At 38.8% G+C, this 24369-nt stretch overlaps 2 protein-coding genes and 1 long non-coding RNA gene across 4 annotated transcripts; 1 reads left to right on the forward strand and 2 right to left on the reverse strand.

Annotated features, from left to right (window-relative positions):
- Positions 1–529: 529 nt before the first annotated feature.
- Positions 530–15906, reverse strand: LOC110056040 (tumor necrosis factor-like). 2 transcript variants are annotated; one of them, XM_089292642.1, is made up of 5 exons: positions 15705–15906; positions 15196–15258; positions 15020–15073; positions 14811–14880; positions 530–1044 (listed from the first exon to the last, which is right to left on the reverse strand). In XM_089292642.1, the coding sequence occupies exons 1-5, from the start codon at positions 15789–15791 to the stop codon at positions 722–724; spliced, it is 597 nt and encodes a 198-aa protein (XP_089148768.1). In that variant the 5' UTR covers positions 15792–15906; the 3' UTR covers positions 530–721. The 2 variants fall into 2 exon arrangements, with proteins under 2 accessions (XP_089148768.1, XP_020618134.2); XM_020762475.2 differs by lacking the exon at positions 530–1044 and adding an exon at positions 14040–14594.
- Positions 15907–17649: 1743 nt separating this feature from the next.
- Positions 17650–21454, forward strand: LOC149111352 (uncharacterized). The gene is made up of 2 exons (XR_016208138.1): positions 17650–18427; positions 21000–21454. It is a non-coding gene; the product is annotated as an uncharacterized LOC149111352 (long non-coding RNA).
- A 1140-nt stretch (positions 21455–22594) lies between these two features.
- Positions 22595–23206, reverse strand: LOC149111353 (uncharacterized). The gene is made up of 2 exons (XM_089292433.1): positions 23102–23206; positions 22595–22753 (listed from the first exon to the last, which is right to left on the reverse strand). The coding sequence occupies exons 1-2, from the start codon at positions 23204–23206 to the stop codon at positions 22595–22597; spliced, it is 264 nt and encodes an 87-aa protein (XP_089148559.1).
- Positions 23207–24369: the final 1163 nt, after the last annotated feature.

Here is a 24369-nt window from a genome sequence, read left to right on the forward strand (position 1 = left end):
TTCGCAATTCTACTTTCAGTCATAATGTATGTTTTTGTTTTGTCAATAGCATACTCCGAGTCTGAAGACTTAAAACAAAGATGTAAAGAAATATATACTTTACCTTAAGATCACCAAGTTCAGTTGACGTGCAATGTGTGCCCAATCCTGTCTATCGGATTATCCTCTGACTGTGTTAGCGTTTCTTTTAAAACTCGAACTCAGAAAATAGTATTGGACCAATGACAATGCCACTGCCAAACTGTTAGCACTTGTACCAAAAAATACGTTTTTGTTAATTCTTAAAAATTGTTGTAACTGCGTAGCAGACAGAAAAATTGTAGGAATATACGGAAAGAAGTGAAATTTCAGATATGAAGTTGCGCGAACCTGACTGGAAGTTTTTGAACATAATGTGGGGTTTAAGAACTTCTTTCAATAGAAGAGCATCTTCAGATGAAAACTGATTACAGACATTTACTCTTACAGTGTTTTCATGCGCTAGTTGATCAGCTCGTTGTCCACATTAAATCAGTAATCCACAAACATCAAGGACCATCCTTTCATTTATTGATCTGTTAAATCATTAAATTAAATGATAAATTTTAGCTATTTATAACAACTGAGACTATTTTTAGAGTAATGTAACTAGAACTAGCGAAAAAACGGGGCTTTGTATCTGTTACTTATCGATGATATGGTGTATTAAGTTTCACGACACTGAACTTTCAATGAATGAAACTCATATCAAAAACGCCCCAAAATAGCTGTGAACAGTAGCCATGTATATTTTGATGAAGTATATCACTTCCAACGAGATGATGTCACCAGCCTTGAGGTTGAACACCCCTCCAGCGTACAGAGTACCATAGCCTGAACTCATTGGTTGTATCATAGCAACGACATTGTTGTTTACACGAACATCGACTCTCCCACTGGACTGATAGAAAAGTTGTGTGTAGATGTAGTACCGTCCAGGGGTGGACACAGTCAGTTTTCCGTCGTGGTATGTCATTCCACCTGCTAAGTGGCTGTTTGTGATACTGACAGACCAGTCCTTTATCACTAGAAGAAAATTTAATAGCAAGGCGTCATTTCAACGGGAGGCACCCAACGACAGTTGCTTTAAAACGCTGTTTTAGGCTATCTAGAGTGCGTTTAAAAGTCTGTAGGTTAATTTTCGGCCGTGCTATGACATTTTTGTCTCTTGATTCATTCTAGAGGAACTTGCGCTTTAATCTAAAGGTATTTTCGAACAGATAATTTACCGATTCGATCGGTTTGGTGCCCCTGTTCCTGTTGTTAAATGAACACGTTCACAGACAACAGTGGTAGTTCACCTTGCTGTACTTTGATTCTGTTATAGAGCGGTTTTCAGTTGAGTGTCGTAAAACCAAAGCCAAAGTAATCACTCTAGAAGATCACAAAAGACACAGACTCGAAGCAATTACATACAGCTGACGCAAAGCGCGGGAAAACGTGTGCGCACGATTCACGATTGGTTTTGGTTTTACCTTTGATTGGATGAAAAAGTGGCGCGATTTTTTAAAGCCAATGGTGTAGCGTAGTAAAGCAAAACCAATTACTTTTCGACACTTAAATGAAAAACGATCTAGTTTATTTGTTATTATCTATTAAAGCTAACGACAGACTTTTAGATCCATACCACATTCCGTCAAAAATAAATTAACAAGAATAATTAAAGTATCTTTGTTGGGGGCATAATTTGTGTTTCCGTTATTGACAGCTTCAATGTGAGCAGAAGGTTTGTTTGGATCCTGTGTTAGCATAAAATCAGAGACAAGAAATTAAATGTTAGCTATCGATTAAATTATTTAGATCAAACTAAGTAAAAAAAAAAATACAGAACACAGAATTGATGATGATTTTCACAGGCGGAAAACACTAAGCAATTAATGACTGGCCTCGCGGGAAACAGTGAGTTTTGTTTCTCTGAGGCTCTCACTAAGGTCAAGGGAAAACAAAACTCACTGTTTCCTGTGGGGTCAGTCATTAAGTGCTTTGTTACACCTCCCAACTCAAAAATAGAAAAAACTGAGAAAAAATTATTCGGCTGACGGCAGCTGGCACAACAAATTTGCCTCGGTTTCAAGGTGCACGACCTGATCACGAGCGAGTCGAAAGTTCCAGTTGTTGTTTCCCTAGAGAGTTAGTGAGTTTTGACCTACGACACGTGACATGTTCTCCTCCAATCAGAAAACGTATTTGAGTTTGGAGGTATAACAAAGGTTTTAAGCGATGCATTAGCTGTTTACTTGTAAGTTGCATTGACAATTTGTTCCTGGATCTCCTTTATCTCCTTTTGTTCCAGAATCTCCTTTCTCGCCCTTCTCGCCCTAAGAATATTTCAAATCAGCGCCATTAAACTAGCAAGTGACTGTAGTGTAATCAAACGCCGTAGGAACTACAGAAACTGCCCAGTGGTCTTGTACCTTCATGCCTTCTTTACCGTGCACAGTAAGCGTGATAGGATTACCTGGAGATGCTCAAACATCCTGTCAGACATGAAAAGATTAAAAAAATTATTCTGCGGACAAAATTACACATTACCAAATTAAACATTATAGCCAATCACAAAGGACACAGCCATTCAAGTTAACCAATCAAAACTGGAAGTGATCACAAATGCAAGTAACTGACGCAAAGCGGGAAAACGTGCGGGAGAGAGTCACGATTGGTTTTGGTTTTACTTCTGATTGGATGAAAAAGTGGCGCGAGATTTTTACGCCAATCAGTCCTGTACCGCGGTAATGCGTCCCGTAATGCAAAACCATTTGCTTTTCGATACTCAAAGGAAAACCGCTCTAGATGAACCGCGCATTTCCTCAGTATTAATAACTCCTTATTATTAACCGAAGGTCAGGTCGTTATGGGAAAACCTCAAACCTCGACTTTTCCCTATAGACCGAGCGATCCGTAAAGACCGAACGTTCGAGGTTAATAAGTTGTTTACTATGGCTTTTTTCTTTGTTTTTGCAGGGCCCTATAATCGGCCCGTGGGCATTATGTGAGAATAAGCCCTATAAATAGGAGAATAAAGTCCTATAAAGAGCCAATCCGCTACAAACGCAAGCCATATCATAATTAGGAGCAGTTTTCAACCGAGTGTCGCAAAACCAAAACCAAAACCAAACCAATTACTAACTAATTAGACTACTCGCCCAATCTCAAACCTTTGATAAACTAAAAACAAAACCAAATCAAAGTAATCGTCTGATTACCTTCGACACTAATAAACAGCTAATTGTTACTTCGTGCACAGATTCGCGAATTTCGGCGTTGGGTCTGAGCTAACGATCAAAGACTAAGAAAGGGCCCCTCGGAAAAAGGTTAAACTCAATCATAATTTGGAGTTTCAGGCGTATATTCGAAGAAACTAAGGAAAAACTCGGCATAGTTTCTTTCGGATTCGTCCATAATTTTGGAGCCTCTTTAAAGAGCCTCTAAAACAATTTCAGCCAGTATAACAACAACAAACCCTTTGATAACTGAAACGAACACTTAAAAATTCTAATTAACAACAATGCAAAGTACATTGCAATTATTGCTCCAAACTTTGGTCCTAATTCTTGTTGTGATTCCAGCCACAGAGTTAAATTCACGCATTGCATAGTTATACGAGTTATTTAGGTAACTGATAGAGCTCCTGACTCCTGAATATAAACTTTAAACATGCTGCAGTTCAAATGAATTTCATAATCTAACCTTTTGTCCAGTGCTTTCGACAAAATTGCAAGTCAAGAGGGCAAGCGTCAAGACGAATTTCATTTCCAAAGCAGCCATGAGTCAGTCTGTGAAATTCAGTAAGAATTGAAACAGTAAAGAGGCAATGGTCCAATTAATTTTTTTACAATAGGCATTTGATAATTGTACGATAGGCAGGTAATTTTTGTAAAGCGCATGTGACCATATCCACATGTTGGTATGCGCTATAAAAGTGCCATTATCATCATCATCATCATCATTATTAGAAGTAGTAATACCAAGAATAGTCTTTTCTTAGAAACTATTGCGTGAAGATGATAATAACCCCCTTTATGTCCGAGAGTTAATTGTCCATTCAATGTTAATTCGAAATTAAAGAAATTGTAAATCCTCGTGTCTGCATTTCCTTTCCATTAACTTTCATAACAATAGCAAAGTGCAAAAGTAAAAACATTTATTTCGCCGCCCCGTTTTCAAATACCTGTATTAGTTCCGGAGATAAGTAACTTTGAAAATTTGTAAAATATGCAAATTTGGGGATTGATGAGGTCATAAACTCAACCTGATTTTATAAATATGTTCACGGCCCGCAAGAAGCTTGGGACACTGCTGTGATATTGTCTATTAGCTATAAATTTAACTACAGTATGAATCAAACCAAAAACTATGGTTGTGTTCCTATGGGACGATCTGGATCAGGATCAGTGATCCAAGATCACTCGAATCATGGTACATCAAAGAAACTGATGAATCAACTTTGCCTCACATGCATTGTCTCAGAGTAGCAAGCGAGGAACTGGAGATGAATCAGTAATTGGGAAGACCAGACCAGACTAAACAAGGTTTGGAAAAGGGTAAGTATTTCTGTTATTGATCGCTTTTCCGGCCTAGAAATGCAAACAACCTTTGGACATTATTTGACATCACAGTTTCTTTTACAAATCAGCGACACCAGAGCAACAATGTGGTCCAAAAAAATTACCAAGCGTTTGAAACACTGCCCTCAGTTCATAAGGATACGGCACAGTTGCGTTCACGAGATTAAGAATGTAACGAATGATAATAAAAGCAAAAACGCGCCGAAGTAACAGTGATCGAAAGACATATAGACCGTGATAGAACTGATTTGGTGTATCCAATGAGATGACGTCACCCGCAGCCTTGAGGTTAAACACCCTCCAGCCTACAGAGCACCATGATCTGAACTCAGAAGCTGTATCATGATGATTTCGACATTGTTGTTCACACGAACATAGACTCATACGGGAGTGACAGTAAATTTGTGCGTAGATGTAGTACCGTTGGCAAAACTTTCTTTTTTGTTAATTCCTAAATTGTTTTGACGGCGTTGCGAACACAAAAATTGGGGGAATATAAAGTGTCAATGAAGTAAAATTTCAGGATATAAAGATGTGCAAACCCACTGAATGCTTTTTAATATAATCGAAATCGTTGCAATCGTAACTTATAAGTCTCGATGGCAACTTATAACTCGCAATCGCGACTTATAACTCGCGATTGCGACTTATCACTCTCGATCGCAACTTATAACTCGCGTTCGCGACCTAAAACTCTCGATCGCAACTTATAACTCGCGATGGCGACTTACAACTCGCGATCGCGACTTATAACTCTCGATCGCAACTTATAACTCCCCATCGCAACTTATAACTCTCGATCGCAACTTATAACTCCCGATCGCAACTTATAACTCGCGATCGCAACTTATAACTCGCGATCGCAACTTATAACTCTCGATCGCGACTTAACTCTCGATCGCAACTTATATCTCTCGATCGCGACTTATAACTCTCGATCGCAACTTATAACTCTCGATCGCAACTTATATCTCTCGATCGCGACTTATAACTCGCGATCGCAACTTATAACTCGCGATCGCAACTTATAACTCGCGATCGCGACTTATAACTCTCGATCGCGACTTATAACTCTCGATCGCGACTTATAACTCTGAATCGCAACTTATATTTCTCGATCGTAAGTTATAACTCTTGATCGCAACTTATAACTCTCGATCGCAACTTATAACTCGCGATAACAACTAATAACTCTCGATGGCGACTTATAACTCGCGATCACAACTAATAACTCTCGATAGCGACTTATAACTCGCGATCGCAACTTATAACTCGCGATTGCGACTTATAACTCTCGATCGCAACTTATAACTCGCGATCGCAACTTATAACTCGCGATCGCAACTTATAACTCGCGATCGCGACTTATAACTCGCGATCGCGACTTATAACTCGCGATCGCGACTTATAACTCTCTATCGCGACTTATAACTCTTGATCGCAATTTGTAACTCACGATCGCGACTTATAACTCTCGATCGCGACTTATAACTCGCGATAACAACTAATAACTCTCGATAGCTACTTATAACTCGCGATCACAACTAATAACTCTCGATAGCTACTTATAACTCGCGATCACAACTTATAACTCGCGATCGCGACTTATAACTCTCGATCGCGACGTATAACTCTCGATCGCGACTTATAACTCTCGATCGCGACGTATAACTCTCGATTGCAACTTATAACTCGCGATCGCGGCTTATCGCTCTCGATAGCGACTTATAACTCTTGATCGCAGCTTGTACGGTTCGCGTTCGCGACCTAAAACTCTCGATCGCAACTTATAACTCACGATCGCGACTTATAACTCTCCTTCTCAACTTATAACTCCAGATCGCAACTTATATCTCTCGATCGCAACTTATAACTCGCGATCACGACTTATAACTCTCAATCGCAATTTATAACTCGTGATAGCAACTTATAACTCACGATCTTGACTTATCACTCTCGATCGCGACTTATAACTCTCGATCGCGACTTATAACCCTCGAGGCAACTCATAACTCTCGATCGCGACTTATAACTCACGATCGCAACTTATAACTCTCGATCGCAACTTATAACTCGCGATCGCGACTGATTACTCTCGATCGCGACTTATAACTCTAGATTGCAACTTATAACTCCTGATTGCAACTTATAACTCTCGATCGCAACTTATAACTCGCAATCGCGACTTATAACTCGGGATCGCGACTTGTAACTCGCGATCGCAACTTATAACTCGCGATGACAACTAATAACTCTCGATCGTGACTTATCACTCTCGATCACAACTATTAACACTCGATCGCAACTTATAACTCCCGATCGCGACTTATAGCTCGCGCTCGCGACTTATAACTCGCGATCGCAACTTATAAGTGGTGATCACAACTAATACCTCTGGATAGCGACTTATAACTCTCGATCGCAACTTGTAACTCGCGATCGCAACTTATAACTCGCGATGACAACTAAGAACTCTCGATCGCGACTTATCACTCTCGATCACAACTTATAACTCCCGATCGCGACTTATAGCTCGCCATCGCGACTTATAACTCTTGAGCGCAACTTATAACTCGCGATCGCGACTTATAACTCTCAAAGAGAGAAAAAAGAAGGCTATGCTCATTTATTAAGAAGCCAAAGCAAAATTTTTTATGTGGGAATAAAAAAAAATATCGAGGTGTCGCTTACAGGCCACCGTACATAAGGGACACATCGATTTTTTCCGTCGCAACTTTCTATTTTGCGATCGCACGTTAAGAACTTGCGATCACAACTTAATATTTTGCGATCGCATTTTACTAACTTACGATCGCAACTAACAACTTGCGATCGCAACTTACTAACTTGCGTTGGCAACTTACTAAGTTACGATCGCAACTTGATAACTTACGATCGCAGCTTAATAACTTGCGATCGCACCTTACTAACTTTTTTTTTTTTTTTATTTTCCTTATAATTATAATTTACAAAAGAAAAATTACTACATACATTACTACAATGCAGGTCCATTACAATACTCTACTTACAGAACAAGACTTACGTTACTGACAATATGGTTTACTTTTTTTTTTTTTTTTTTTTAATTATTATTAATTATCTATTTTTTACAGCACGCATACTTACATTATTAATTACAAAAAACTACGTATAAAACTACAACAATACAGCTACTTACGCTAATTACAACTTGCTCTAATTACAATGCTTGACTAAACAACAGTATTATTTAAACCGCTGACGTTACACTACTTTTTAATCGCGGACAATTACTACAAACTTTTACTACGGTTACTAGAACTAGTGAAAACTGCAAAAAAAAACAAAACAAAAACAAAAACAAAAAAAACAAAACAAAACAAAACAAAAAAAATGACAAAAAAGCGACAATTTACAGTATATTTAGCTATATTTACAGTTTAACTTGCACCTTTGCTCTGCTAGTTTCTATTTCTATTTTGTTTTTAAGGATAGCCAAGAAAGCGTCTAAGAAATAATCTTCCTCATTTTTTGAAGCGGTGTAAATATAATATTTTGCAATTATTGTACAGAGGTTTAAACCGAGACACAGAGGCACGGTGTCTGTGATGCCGTAAAGTATTTGTGCTTCAGAGAGCGTGATTACAGTATTGTTTTTTCTGTACCACCAATCAGTAAACTCTGTCCAAAACAGCTGGACGTTGGGGCAAGTTACGAAGAGATGTGTAATTGTTTGCTTTTCAGCACATAAATGACAGCGGTCGTGCTCTTTAATACCGAATTTATGTAATGCAGCATTGGTGGGTAAAATATGGTGTACAATCTTGAACTGAAACATCGAGAGTTGAATATCTTTAGTGGCCTTGAAAGGCATCATGTACGTTTGATAAATTTGCTGGTCGTTCAAATTAGCTCTTTTCAGTCTTTTTTCGGCGGTGGCAGAAACGAACTTCTTTTCAACAAGGTAGTTAGTAGCAAGTTTGCAAGAGAGCTTCTCAAGGGGAATTCTATCCATGTTTGTAGGTTCCTTCGAATGCGGCTGTAATTTGCCTTTCAAAGTTTTAATCCAGTTAGATGGAATTGCTTGGCATAAACCGTAATAGGTTAGAAAGTTAGTTTTAAGGGCAAAGTGAGAGCAGAAATCTCGGTAAGATGTAAATGTGTCACCGTTGAAGATATCTCTAATTTTTTCTACACCCGCTTCATGCCATTCTTTGTACCTTACTAACTTGCGATCGCACCTTGCTAACTTGCAATCGCAACTTAATAACTTGCGATCGCAACTTTTTAGTAACTTGCGATCGCACCTGAATAACTTGCGATCGCACCTTTCTAACTTGCGATCGCACTTTAATAACTTGCGATCGCAACTTAATAACTTGCGATAGCAGCTAAGTAACTTGCGATCGCACCTTACTAACTTGCGATCGCAACTTAAAAACTTGGGATCGCACTTTAATAACTTGCGATCGCCCCTTACTAACTTGCGATAGCAGCTTAGTGACTTGCGATCGTAACTTAGTAACCTGCGATCGCAACTTACTTGCTAACTGCGGTCCATGTGCGGTGAGCGCCTTTTGCGCATGCGTGAATGTTCGTGAAAATGGCGGACGACGATGTGGAGGAGGAAAGCGTTGTCTGTTTGTTGTTTTTTTGAGCTTATTTATTTTCCGACTATCGTTGGGAACATGACTATAGACCTGGACTGGAAGCCGCCAGGATAAGCGTAACAAAACCGCCCCCACCCCCCTCTTAGCTCAAGGTCTGGATCCGCTACTGAATGCTACCCAGTTGACTGAACAAAGAATCAACATTTCAGTGCCTTTTTTGTCTAGCAATAAAGTTGTCTCATACATATAGAACTCACACATATGTACACAACACATAACGGCTGGTGGCCCTGTTCAGACAGGGAGAGATAATACATCATTCTGTATTTCCTTTTGCTCAGTCTTCACTCACCCGGCTTTAACATTGTTTGAGTCCGTTGAATAATGCACATTAAAATGTTCACATGATTGACAAAGCCCCCGTTTTTTTAGGTCCTGAGTTTGCTGAGAAGGAGAAATGTTGAGCAAGGTGTTATAGAGAAGTTTAGAGCAGAGAAAGTAAGTATGCAGTCTTTCATAATTTCATCAGCACCTCCCACCTCCCCCCACAGACAATTGTTTGTGGTACAATTCTCCCAATTCTCAGCTATCCAGCAGAAGAGAAATAGGTCACAGTCATGTAAAGGCCAGATAGGTTTAACCAATGGATAGCAGGCCGAGGGGTTCCATAAAAAATAATGCAAACCATGTAGTCCACATCACATACAAACTATTTTTTGGAAGCAATAAATCGTATCATTTCGTGGTTTTTCTTATAGGTTAGTGATTCAGTGCTATCTTTTTAGGCAATAGAAGTCATGAAATTGGTCACGCATAATAAGGTAAAACAAAAACACAGACATGATAAGATGAAACAAAGAAGTACTAATAAGTTAATGCCTGAACTAACCTTGTAGCTGTGGTAATAGATCTTTTAACGTACAAGGAGTTTTCTGTCAAAGAACTTGTGCAATCACAGAGGCGCGGGTGATATATACAAGTGTGAGGGCCATACTGGGATAAACTATGCCCGTGGTCTTGACAGTACGGACCGAACGCATCGAGCAGTCCCTACAAAATGAGACAAAGGGCCGATATTAGTCTACCAGGCTAGTACTGTCTCGCAATCCCGATCAAGGGTGTTTAATAAGAAATTTATTACATGACGGGAAAAGACATAGTAAACTTCAAGCGCACAATTCTCAATGAGAGCCGAGTTTTTTCACACCCCCATCTGATTCGTTTCCAAAGGAAAGTAAAGAATGTAAGAAAAATAATATTTTACTATGGCTCAATTTCAGACCAAATCAGCTAAGTATTGATCAGTAACCTTTGGGACTACAGATATACAAGTACCTGTAAAGTAAAGAGAAGGAAGACTTCTCCCTCCTCCTCTTCCAGTCATCTGTGCGCGTAAGGAGACGATGAGCCGCGCTGCCCCAGTTTAACAGGCTGGCCCGGCTTGCCGAGATGACTCTTATCCTGGTGTTACATGAGCCGCGCGAGACCGGAACGAGTTCAATTTTGACGCGAAGTGGTTTACATTGTTAAGCCGTGCTGACCCGTTGGACATGATTACATGGGAAATTTCGAGCCCAGTTGGTCGGGATCCCGGCTCATGAAAGTCACCAAGTTTAATTTTCTTGTGTTCAATAAACGTGTCGAGATATCATTAAATTAACCGAGCCAGCCAGCCTGGCTCGAGTAATCAGCCAAAGACCAAGCAAACATTATGACATCATTTGTTTGCGTCATCATTTGTTTGTTTGAGTGGTAGTTCCTTCTCGGTCCTTCCAGCTGCGGTCCTGATCAGACCCTTCTAGTCAGAGCCTGTTCACAGGCTAGCGTGATATCAAGAATTATTATCCAACTGCAGCGAACACCGTCCAAATAACAGTACAAATATACAGCGATATTGTACAGTTATTTGTGCAGTAGAAAACCTGTTTGCCTTACAGGTAGGCGCGCGCACGCAAAACTGTCACTGCCTCTTCCTCTTTCATTGATAAATTTATTGACTACAGCAGTTGGATAATAAATCTCTTATTAGATGTGTTGGTGTGTAGTATAGATTTATGATTTTACTCGTTGTTTGTATTTTGACTCGTCCTACGGGCTCGTCAAAATACGGCACAACTCGTAAAAATATATAGCGATAGTACACACCAAAACATCTGATAAATACTAGTAGAATTCTACTAGTGTACTAATGTAAATGCTGTAATTTGATTGGCTGAGCCATTGAACACTATCAGCCATTAGTGTGCGGTGGCTGGAGGTAGTCTGGAAATGACGTTTTTTTCGTTTTTCCAAGGTTTTGAAGGAAAATTTTGATGCAAATTAATTAAATTCCTGAGAAGTCTAAACGAAGGACATTTTCAGTTTCTTGACTTTTAGAAAAGTTGAAAATTATTGAAAAAACTGATGAGTGCACGCACACAACTTCAACTTCAATCCTTGCGATCATTTTTTGGCGCAAGGTCTCTGTTAAAATTATTGGTTTTAGGCTTGAATTAGCTAATGCCCAAACAAATATGTTTTTTACTTTTTTATGGCTTTACTTGCGATTTGCTTGAATTTCCTTCGATGAAATCTTCCAAAATTTTCACAGCATATCGCTTCCTGTGGGAAACGAATTTTAAACACGAAAAAAGTGGAGTTTGTAAAGGCAGGTTTTTCGATTTTTGCAAATTTACGTCTTTCACCGCTGCGAAAAATCTGGTCTTATAGATTTCCTTGAAAAACGAGTTCCGACTAAAGTAAAATATTTAGTACCAATCCGCCGAAGGAAACGCGAGAAAATCCATTGTCAGTTTTGCTTGTTGTGCTTAATATGTCGACGTAATGAAATATCGAAAAACACTGACGTTTTCGTTCGAGCGCGCGCAGATTACTTGAGCTTTCGTCCTCAGCGCGCGTGCAATCGTAAAACTATAGGGAGCCACCTTAAGAAACAATTGGAAACCGTTATTTGAAGTAAATTTTAGTAAGAATTCTACTAAAACAATTAAATTATTCGCTCTCGATTTCTAAGAGGTGATAGTTGATGAGGCCGAAGGCCGAATCAACTATCACCTCATAGAAATCTCGAGCTCATAATCTAATTGTTAGCTCATAATCTAATTGAATGCGTAATTTATGGTCGTGCTCTTTGTACCACTTGTGACGTCATCAATTTAAATGTCAGCAGATATTCTTGATAAGCAGATGGTAGTACTAGGCCAGGCCTTTCCGCCCAATGGTCAGGTTTAGATATCGACGACATTCCCACGTCACAAATCAAAAAACAACGTTATCAGTTTTGGTGAAAAATGGTGGTAAAATGGTCCACTACGCCTATGATTGATCAAGGTCCATTTCTAGGCTTCGTCCGTAATTAACATCCAACTTTTCACGGCAGCCGGAAAAAACATGCAACGCAAAAGGTAGTCAGTGTAAAAGGGCCGAGAAAAATAGGAAGGAAAGGGGCAGCAAACAAAATTGAGAACGGTTAATGGCAAAAAAAAAAAAGTTCAAATTTTGGCTTATGCGCATGCCCGGAATTGAAATTTTGCTCAATTTTGTACTAATCCTCGAAAAATCTCTCCTTTTAGTAAAAAAAAAAGCTTTCCTAGCAAAACTTAGGCTTATTTAGCGTCATGGCAGCTAAAAACCCTGACTAAACGGTTAAAAACGGTATTTTTTGGCGAAAGTTTGGTATTCAAAGGGTTGATATATATATCGCCCCTTTCCAGTCGTTTATCGCTACAGGCTATTGTCCGCGTTGTCCTTGGCAACCATTTGAAAAAACTAGATTGATTCGATAACTCTTGTTTTTTGTTCAGTGGCACAGACAAAGTTTTCACCGAAGCAACCAATTTCAATCCAAAGATACTATGAAGTTTGCTGGTAATATACTTACTCCAATTCTAGAACAAATGGCTAATAATTACCATCTATTGCAACTGACTCAAACGGAGGTTAATAGGTAGGCCTGGAGCCCGTTTCTCGAAGGCCCCGAATGTCAAACCTTATGACTACAGAGCTGTTTTATTCACATATTCTTAACATGAGCAGAGGTTCCCTTCATACAAGATGTTTCAAGCGTATACACCTCTCTGTCTTTAATACCGATTAACTAAAAATGGCTTTGCCGGCCTGAAAAGTTTCCGGGGCTTTCGAGAAACGGGCCCCCCCTGATTGTACTCACAAAATACTGACTTTTTCGTGCTTGATATGTGCACTAAACCTATATTTTACAGCAAAGTTGTTCAGAAAGGCAGAACTTGCTCGGGGTTGCTAGAACCGCAAGTTTGGGCCATATTAAAGCAGGTAGCGTGGTTGTGGTTAGGGCGCCGCACTTGAAATCCGGCGGTCGTGGGTTCAAGTCCTGCTCTGACCAAACAGCTGGAGTTGTTTCTCAGTAGACTCTAGTTCAACTCCTTGGCCACGTTTGTAAATAGCCAATTTGTCTACCTCCAGCCAGCTGGGATTTTTAACCATGTTATTTTCTTTTGCATTATTTGTTTCATCATAGGGGAAACGTCAATCCTATCCTTTTTTCTGAGTAAGCATTTAGAAAGGGGATGCATTCTTTGTCAAAAGCTATTGAGAAGTTCATTGCCCTGTTAAGTTTGAAAGTCAGTCAAATTCTGCCAGAGTAATGAGTGAACCAGCATGTTGAACTTCTTACTAAAAATCCAAGTTCAGTTTTAATATTTCCATTCCACGCATTACCTCAGAGTGGTAAGCGCGGAACTAGGGATGAATTAGGACTTGGGAAATTGAATTTATAGTGTTTTTCCACCCGAGAAAACTAAAAAATAACAATTTGAAGGTTATGAATGGGGAAAAGATTTCAGTTGTTGGTCATTTATCCGGCTGACACTGATACAGAAATTCCCAAATATATCTTGCACCATCCTTTTTTATTTCAATTCTTAACAGATAAAATCACAATCCCCTGATAACTTAACTTGAGATATTATGCAAAAACAAAATATCTTTAATTTACAAATTAGCGACATCAATGAACAACGGTGTGGTCAACAAAAGTATCAAGCTTTAAAACCCTTAGTTAATGACGATATTGTGCAGTTTCGTTAACGACACGCAACGATTGAAACTCAAATCAAAAACGCACCGAAATAACTGTGAAAGGAATACATAAAGACTGTGATAGGGTATCTCACATCCAACCAGATGACGTCACCAGCCTTAAGATTAAACACTCCTCCAGCGTACAGAGTACCTTGGCCGGTACCTAAATCCAATGGTTGTATCATGGTAACGACTTTGTTGTTCACTCGAATACGGACTCTCCCACCATTCCCCTTGGAATGATAGGAAAGCTGTGCGTAGATGTAGTACCGTCCAGGGGTGGGCACAGTCAGTTTTCCGTTGTTATAGGTCATGCCGCCTGCTAGGTGGCTATAAGGGGCACTGACAGACCAGTCCTGTATCGCTAGAAGGAAATTAAAAATAAAACGCGTCACTCAAAATGAAAATGCGTTCGCAGACCCTAGTGGTTTTTTACCTTGCTGTACTTTGATTTATCAACGAGAGTCTGTTTTTGCAATTAGTTATTGAAAACGTCAAATTCAATTTCAAAAAGACTAGAAGTAACACCAGAATTTGAGATCCCTGATATCACATTCCGCAAAGAGGATAATTAAAATACCTGTGTTGGCTTGGTAAGTGACGGTCTTAATATCGGCAGCTTCAATGTGAGCAGAAGGTTTGTTTGGATTCTGTGTTAGTATAAAAGATAAAGGAGATGCCAGACTAGCTGTTAATTAAAATCTTTTGACCAAACGACATCCAAAAACTTAAGTGCCTTGAATTTGAAATTCACAAGCGGAGAGAACGCACACTTTTACTCATGTTTACCTGTAAAGGGCATTTACAATTTGTTCCTGATTCTCCTTTCTCGCCCTTCTCACCCTAAAAAGTAACATATTTTGAATTCAGGGTCATTTAATTATGCCAGAAATGTTGCTGAGCATGACCCATGTTTCAGGCGGTCTAAGTAGATGGAACTACGGAACAAAAGCTGACACTGTTACCTTCATGCCTTCTTTACAGCACACAGTGATGTTGATGGGATTACACGGAGTTGCACACTGTGACTGAAAATAAGTAAGATACACAAATGAACTTAGAATATAATAGGGGGACCAACTGTAGTTACTGTAAATATATGAGTTACTGCTGAACCATTATGTAACGTTCAATATTAAAAAATTACAACTCAAACTTCGAGACGACTCATGAACAAATCTTTACTTTTGCTAAACAAGGCCAAAGAAGACCCCAACGCTAAAGCCGATAGCATCCTGACTGAACAATTTTTTATTATTTTGGCATCGCGCATAGACGACAGTTTACGAGAATCCTCTAAGTCAGGGAATCGAAAAATCAGTGTTTTCAAGGAGCATCCATTGAATTTCTTGAATTGAAAGCTGGCGTCTTTTTCCAAACGAAAGATTGATACGTCAGTTCGATTTACCCGGATGAATATCATATGTGATCAGATTAAGGTATTACTCTAGCTGATATCAAATCCTCGACTTACTTGACCAGCTCCACTTGCATTACCAAAAGAAAACTTGGTAAAAGCCAAGAGAGCAAAAAGCAAAACGAATTTCATCTCGACAGCCATGACTTTAGATCGAAGTTGAAATGATGACACGTCGGACTAAATCGCATTAAAATTACTGTGTACTGATTTATTGTATATATAAGAGCGGGTAAAAACAAGAACTACCGTTCCTAAGAGACAACAACAACAAAAAACAACAAAAGATTCATAACTTTTGTTTGTATCCTTGACGTAAGATTCACGACAAGCGGCACCTTTAGCGTATATTGATACCAAGGTTTGTTGATTCATATTTAACAACTAGAATTTCCTTCTCGTTAGAGATAAGGTCCAGTTATTTTTTCCTTCATCTGTAGTCCATATTGCCCACATACAAAATAGCTTTTTTGGAAGCAATAAATCATAACACTCCGCGAGCTTTCTTATCGATTAGTAATTCAGTGCTATCTTTTAGGCAATATGATAGGCTTTTGTACATTATGCTTTTATTTCCCCACTAAAATGCTCCACCTTAATGCTCCATTTTTTCCACTAAAATGTTCGGTTTCCCCCAAAAAAAGTCACTAAAATGCCCGGTTAATGCTCATACGGTTTTTAATTTTTCATAATTTTAACGTTTCAACACAATTAATAGTTCAGCGTGCTTAACAAAAACGTATACTTAGTATAACAAGTTAACAACAACGTATGAAATAGTTTAAATACACTAAAAGATATATAATTCTCTAAATGATCTGTTGTTCTGTTAATCCTTTGTCCCTTTCAGTCAATGATACTTAAATGAAGAGGCTAAGTTAAGTCTTCATTTTCTGGTAAAAAATAGTTTTTATTTCTATTTTCTGTGGAAAAAAATATTAGTAATTTTCCAGGAAAATGCCACTAAAATGCTCGAATAATGCTTAATGCTTTTGCCTCCCTAAAATGCTCGAAAAAATGCTAGCATAATGTACAAAAGCCTACAATATAAGTTATGAAATTGGTCACGCATCAGAAGGTAGAAAAAAAAACTTAGACATGACAAGATAAAATAAAGAAATACTAATAAGTTAATGCCTGAAGTGACCTTGTAGCGGTAGTAATAGACCTTTTAACGAACAGCTTTCGGTCAAAGAACTTGTGCACTCACGGAGGCGCGGGCGATGTATACAAGTGCGAGGACCATACTGGAATAAACTCATCCTCGGAGACCCCGAGGGGCTGGTAGTCGGGACGATGCGATATTTTTGGGCGAAAGTTTCCTTCAAAAACTGACAAGTCCCTGAGAACTTATCCTTACCGAACCAGTTCCGGAAGTGGTCGAATTCCGTCCCACTGATTGGCCAAAAATAATTTTCTGGCCAATCAGCGAGGAGGTCTAGCCGGGTAACTCTGTCGCCTTCTTACACGAAGTTGTTTTCTTGATCGATCGACCCAGTTGCTTGTCCCATACAACGGGAAGATTCTCCTGGAGAGTTTTTTAACAAAAAGATTCAACGAAGCCAAGACAATCACAGGCCGTAGCATGGGGCCTAGGAGGCAATAGCTGGTTTTCACATGATGTCACTAAAATTCGAACTACAAAACTATTGATCTTCCTGAGATTTTACTTTAATGGTGTATAAGAGCAGCTGAAAACTGATATTCATACAGATTTTCGCTCCGAATGGGTTCTTGGTTTTGTGATACACTACGCTTGAATTTCTAAGCTTTTGCGTGACGCGACATTTACATGACGGCCTAGAGAGCTGTCGTGATGGTTAAAAAAGTGACTTATTTCGGGGAACTTGGCTATCTGAACAGTTCATGTCTTAGAGAAAGTATTCTTTTAATGTTTTAGAGTTCCTCGAGGGACAAATGCACGCTGATTCTATCCGGTTTCACTGCGCAGTCTGCATCTATGGCACATGCCTGAAATGATTGCTCCCAGCTCTCAGAGCTCTCGTTTTCCGACCGCTGGTCAAAGGGAACGAAGACTCTGTGAACGAGATTGTTGCGGGGAAAGCTAGTCGAGTACACAAGCTTACTTTAGTTATTATTTCTCCTCGATCGTTGAACGACTTCTGAAACTTTCCATGATGTGCAAATCGCCGTTGCACGGGCCACGCAACTATGTTGACCGAACATGGGAACGATCGGGCTAATTACAGTGCACGCACCTTCTTACTATCGCGCCAAACCAAAAGTCCCTTAGCAATATGGCTGGCAACAGTGTTGGGCGTAAATTCGAGAATGACCTCCAACAGGTCCTTAAAGAAAGCTTGTCTTTGTTTCCCGTGGATGATTTGAAAGCGGAGCGGGGGCTTATCATCGAGAAAATTGTAGCGAGAAGAGATGTTTTCGGGCAATTGCCGACAGGTTACGGTAAACGTTTCACCTTTCAACTGTTGCCTGGCGTATTTAACAAGTTCCTTGAATGCTAAAGGCTATGAATTCCCTGCCAACCCGTTGGTTGTCGTTATTTCGCCACTAATTTCAATCGTTGAGGATCAGGTGATGTACCTCAGGTTCCTTGGGAGTCAAGGCTGGTTATGTAGGTGAGCCAAACAAGTGATAGAGAAATATTAGATGGAAATGGGGATTACGCCTTGTTGTATAGAAGCCCATGAGTCACTGACTGAAGATGGAAAATTCAGGGAGATGTTCTCCATGGAGTCTTACCAAAAAAATACTGTTGCACTTGCTGTTGTTTGTGATGAGGTGCATACAGCTGTTCATTGGTAAGTACATTCTTTGATTTGTTTACTAGGAAGGGGGCCATTCTATTTACAACAGTGTTAATTATATTCCTTTTTGAGTTATTTTTTTGTAAAAAAAATACCTCTTAGTCGGCGCGTCGGCTATGTTATGGACGGGTCAATGGGTGAGTGAGTGAGTGAGTGAGTGAGTGAGAGATGTATGTATGTCACACCAATCAGATTGGATCTACTATGAACAGCCAATCAAATTTCTTGTTGTAAAGGTAAATGGTACGTGAGAAACAAGGTATGTACAAACACAAGGACTTTGGTAATTGAAAAATAAAGAGTGACGTGTATGTTGCCGGTTTGTGATTTTTAGTCCGGTTTGGAGGGGAGTGTGACAGTTACATACGGACATTGCGTTGTTTTAGAGTGCATAATTTTCAGTGTAATGGTGGCTAGTTATGAACGAGATGAGTCTTGAGTTTTGAAGCAGTTCATGAGTAGTAGGCAAATGGCACGAGATATTTTTATTTTCAATTACAAAGGGTAACTTGATACTTTTGTTTTTCACAAGGTATTAATTCAATTAGAGGTCACGAATCGTCGGTTCTAGTTCTTAGGACATGTTTTTAGAGGAGACGAGACTATTTAGATTTGAAGCAGTTCTAACGTTTACAATAGTAAGTACAGGTAACGATTGTTTTGTTCTTATTGCATGCAAATATAACGAGATATTTTTATTTTTTAGTTACAATGGGTAATTTGACACTCTTGTTTTTCACAAGGTAGTAAATTCAATTAGAGCTGACGAATCGTCACCACTTGTTCCCACGAGATGTTTACTATTTTTAGTTACAAATGGTAACTGGACACTTTTGTTTTTCATATGGTAGTAAATTCAATTAGAGCTTACAGGTTATCGGCTATTGTTCCCAGGTTAAACAAAAAAGAAGCTTTCATTTCTAGAGTGTTTTTACGTCTCTGCAGTAGCATTTTAATATTTTTATTTGATGGGCATTTTATGACATTCTTTTCAGTCCGATATTTTTAAAGGTAAAAAGTATGAAAACTGTTCAAATGTTCTTTGAAGACTGTGTGGCACCAACTTAAAGTGCAATTTAATTAAATCAGACTTTCAACGTGTCAGAGAGGTTTTTTTCTCTTTCTCTCAATTTTCGGTGAAGTAGTGTTGTTGCGTTGTGTTGTGTAAAAAGGGTAAACTTACGACTCGTATAAAATGCGGAAATGTCTCTTAACTTGAGTATTTTTGAGCAAAAATTCCTCTTAGGGGCTGGAAGGGCTCCCGAGGGGGTATTCCCAGAAAAATTGGTTGGGGGTGTGCGGCCCTCTTCCCAAAACCCTTACCCTATTTATGACCGAAATCTGCGTTATTCCTTACCCTATTTATGACCTGACCAAAAATTCGAAACCCTATTTACGACCTGACCCTCAAATCAAAACCCTGTTTCAGACTTGCGTTATAATTAGCTCCCTAGTTCAAACCAATGTTAAATTACCGTAAACATATAAATTTGTGAAGGGCTTTTGTTGATTTTCTTTTCGATAATCATGAAAAAGTGGCTTCTTCTTAAAGCATACCCATATCAAGGCTAGAGTGCAAAAACCGTACCCTATTTATGACCAAAATGGCCAAAATCAGCTAAAATCGATACCCTATTTATGACCAAAACGGCTGAAAAACCATGCCCTTCGGGGCCGAACAGACGTATATAGCCCATATAAGAGAGTCCCCGTCTGGGGAAGGGTTACGTGATCGGTGTGTGAGGGAGTTATGCATGTGCGCGTGTCAGACCAATCACAGTGTGGGTTTTATCAAAGAACGAATAAAATTGCCCGTTAGAAAATAAGATGGTATCTACATTAATCTGGAGACGTGTCAGATTACTGTAGTTTGTTCAGTCAAACATTTTATGGCTTACTATTTAGTTATCTTACCATTACCGATGTAACAACTTATGTACATCATAAACTCCCAGTTTCTTTCTTGCTGTACATCGCAACCAAAAAAACTTGTCAAATCAACCAAATCATTACTGTAAACAGTTCCATGAATGCTCCTATCTCCGAGACTTAAAGTTCACAAAAAAATAACTCTTGCACGCCTTGCGTGCCTATGTTTGTTTTAAGTTAAAGCTCATATAAAACAAGACTGATTAAGTAAGCTTTAATTGGGTACTTAAGATTTGACATGAAAATGTGTCATAAAGCCTTTATTCATCGACGAAGTTATTGCAAGAAAAATTTGCACTCTGACTGGTAAACTTGTGGTTGAAATCCTACTTAAAATCCATTCCAGTGAAACCTGAGCACTGGCAGAACCTTTGCATAGGACTATTTTACTATCTAAATGTGTAACTGGGATAAGTATAATTACACCTACACAGAACATGTCAATTTTTTTCCAACACTGTTGAAAAAAGACACATGTACATGTAAGCGTACTTAGCTAAAGGTACTGCATATATATTCCCATGTACATAACTATATAAAACCTGTATTTTCAAATGTGTAACCTTAAGGATAAGCAGGTTTAGCCATTTGTTCTTATATAATTACAGGTTAATATTTAGCCTTTCTTACTTGTCAGGGGTGAGAGCACTGATAAGAAACATCCTTTTCGTAAGTGGTGTGGACGTGTTGGCGAAATAAGGTCCCTTCTCCCATGAGGAGTTCCACTGTTGGCCCTCACAGCAACTGCCACTGCAGCCACAACAAAGAGAATCATGCAGCTCTTCAGTTTTAAACAAGACTTCGAAGTTATCATCAGTCCAAACAGAAAAAATGTGAAACTGGTCATTAAAAAGGTGACAAATGACATTATTTGTAATTTTTTATGGTAGGCTGAAGAGGTTAGCAGAAACGGGGTTGAATGTCCAAGGACTTTGATCTACATTAAAGACTACCAGACATGTGGGGAACTTTATAACTTTTTCATTAATTCCTTACAAGATAAAGCCTACTGGCCATCAAATTCACCAAAGAAATCAACAAGTAAGATGATTGCAATGTACCACAGTGAAACATCATTAAAATTAAATTCAGTAGCATGTGTTGTCATCATTGACAGATCCCCATGGAAGTGTGTGCATAGGCGTACGGTCCGGGGAGGCAGGGGCAGGGGGGCTGCAGCCCCTGGAGTTTGAGAAATTTTTGAAAATTTTCGGGCAAAACGCTGATGATTCAGGCAAAAGTACTCGGGAGAAAACATTCTTAAAGGTAGTCTAGGCATACACGCCAGGCTTGTAGGCTACTTTCTCTGATATTTGCCTTGTCAAAACGGAGTTAAGGTGAAATGATATAAGGATCCAGGTATTCTGTTTTGGAGAAGCCACATATTGTTTAATTGTGTATCGTGAAAATCCACGATATGGATATTATTAATTATTTCCATCAACAAAACAATGACAAAAGAATCAAAGCAAAAGAAGACCAAGACTTTTGTTTTGTGGTGGCTCTGAAAAGAGCCATTTTGAATGGCACAAAAAGCAGTTCAAAAATCTTTCTTGAACTTTTCGTTTGAGGAAGAATTAACTGTTTCTTGTTTTCTGGCTGTTCATCATGGTAAATTGGGCATGCATGGTTTCAAAATAACTCCTTTTGGAATGATAACAGTTTCATTACTCATGAGAATTGTGAACGTTTTTGTTGTTACTGCGATTTGAGTGTGTTTGAACAACACTCACGCTTTCAGGCATTGTGTAATTTTTTTTCGGGCAATAAGGTCACCACGCCCCCCAAGTCGGAAGGTGCCCGAACGTCTATGAGTGTGCGAATAGTCATTGCAACGAGTTGCCCTCGGAATGGGAGTTGACTTTAAATGTCTATATCGGGTTATCAATTACGGTCCTCCAAATGATATTGAATCATATGTACAGGCATTTGGTAGAGTGGGTAGGGATGGGATGAATTCTGAAGCTTTACTCCTTTTCCATGGCTGTCAACTTCAACTTTGTGAGCCAGAGATGTTAGATTTTACCATCTAAATGAAACCTCTCAAGCAGTGCTTTATATATGGTACTATTCATTTTGTCTACATTTTTTCAAAAGGAAAGTTACATCAAGGATTTTTCTGAAATGTTTACATTGACCATTGTGAGGTGTCAAAGGGTTTACCTCTCAATAGTCCATCTAATTGAAATAAGTGCTTACTGTATGGAAACTGCTGTTTATATAAATTTCATATTAACAGTTGTACAGCTGAACAATATCTTGCTTTTTTTGCTCTATGGCTGCCTTCCAGGTCTTCACCTTTTTGTCATAGTCGCATGAAGCCTCCTTAATTTTCATGTTCACTGCTCTCTTTCCAACACACAAACCAAGTGTTTGAAGTCTGGAAAAGTCCTGATGTCATGATAAAATGCAAATACACGTACCACATGAATCATACAAGAATCTGTCAGTTCACAATCTGTTAATCCCCAACTGAAATAATACTTATAGACACAGAATAGAGCAAGGAAACTTGTACATGTACAAAAGTACACATGTATGTACTGGATGTAATTCTGGAAAGAGAGGCAAAGAAACAATAATGGCAAATGCTTGAATTGCAACATTACAGACAACCTAGTGGGTTAAGCAGGGTTGTGTGTGATGCATGTGGTCATACAGATACTTGACTAACCTACTTGTGCTGGAGTGTGTGTACACAATGATAACAGAAAATATATCAATTTAAAAAGAATGAACCTTCTTTCTTGTGCGGCCAAGAAAGAGGCAAAAGCCAACCAGGTGCTGGACTGTAGACATCCTCTGGTTCCTTCCTTTTAGGAGGATTGCACCAGCAGTTCCCATGAATGGTTTTAGTTTGGAGCCCAGTTTGCTGTTAAATGCATTGTCCACTGTCAATAGTTTTCAGAAATTTGTAAAGAGTAGTTGCTTGTGCTCACCACTCCTTAATAAGTCTTGTCCACTTGAAGGCCTTTAGGTCTTTCAGTGATGTTGAATACACACATTTTTTGTTTTGTAAGCTTTCTGCATTCCTTATCCAATTTAATACATGCTGGATTTACAAGTGCTTTCTGTATTTTTTTGGCCTTAAAGGCAGCTCTGCCAATTTTTCTTTAGTATGATGCAGAAAGTGGCTTGGAAAGGGAGATGCCAAGGCTTTGAAGACTGTGTGGTAGTTCTCCCACAATTGTTTTGAATTTGTAATGCACGATCGCCGACGAAAAAAAAAAAAAAGAATTTCTGAATTCAACAAGTTTTCAAAGACCACTGCACAAGTGCTTTAAATCCTAAATGTGAAAGTACATGTTTTTATTTTAATTTGCAGAACTTAATTCCTACTATTTAGTCAAAATCTTTTAACCATTTCTGCTGCAGTAATATTGTAATAATTTTTCCAGTGTTTTTTTTTTATTATTATTATTATTTAGCTTAAGATGAATGTCAGAAATCATTAATGAAGAAACAGGCATAGGGACTATCCTCAATCAAATGGAAAAATAGTTTGAATGAATCATAACTACATGAATGGTTGTTTTATCTTTTGGTGTGTTTATTAAAATTGCCACACTGACTATAGTTAGTCCTCTCTACTAACCATGCACTTGTTAATTGTTATTATTGTTACTAGTATTATATATATATGAACTTTTCATAGCTCAGGTGGGCTGTCATAGAGACTTAGAGACTATAATAAGTGAACATTCTACATACATTTTCTTACGCTATTTTATTGTTATTTGTAATCAAGCGAGTTGCGGTCAGCGGTTTCTGTTTACTTGATATGGTTCATGTAACACACGCGAGAAACACATGGTCGTTTTCTGTATGCTTTCATGGCCGCCTTGTGAAACATTTATTCTCTGAATATACATAGTTTGAATGGAACTTTGTCGACTCCTTGATATTTCTTCATTGTAACTGTGTCTTCACGACATGGGCTTTGGTCATTTGTACATAATTATGATGAGGCCAAGCTGATAAATAGCCTGCGGGCGATGAGTAGTGGT

This window comes from Orbicella faveolata, unplaced genomic scaffold (genome assembly GCF_042242905.1).
Source record: "Orbicella faveolata isolate gen_17 unplaced genomic scaffold, um_ofav_v1 contig_24, whole genome shotgun sequence".
Lineage (NCBI taxonomy): Eukaryota > Metazoa > Cnidaria > Anthozoa > Scleractinia > Merulinidae > Orbicella > Orbicella faveolata.

What these genes read in the sequence shown, in the direction of transcription:
- LOC110056040 (XM_020762475.2), bottom strand. Translation starts at nt 15,791, where the DNA reads ATGGCTGTCGAGATGAAATTCGTTTTGCTTTTTGCTCTCTTGGCTTTT. An exon ending in ATGCAAGTGGAGCTGGTCAA is followed by an intron (nt 15,259 to 15,704) that starts GTAAGTCGAGGA and finishes ACTTATTTTCAG; the next exon opens with TCACAGTGTGCAACTCCGTG. An exon ending in ATTGTAAATGCCCTTTACAG is followed by an intron (nt 14,881 to 15,019) that starts GTAAACATGAGT and finishes ATACTAACACAG; the next exon opens with AATCCAAACAAACCTTCTGC.
- LOC149111353 (XM_089292433.1), bottom strand. Translation starts at nt 23,206, where the DNA reads ATGGGAACTGCTGGTGCAATCCTCCTAAAAGGAAGGAACCAGAGGATG. An exon ending in TTGGCCGCACAAGAAAGAAG is followed by an intron (nt 22,754 to 23,101) that starts GTTCATTCTTTT and finishes TCATGACATCAG; the next exon opens with GACTTTTCCAGACTTCAAAC.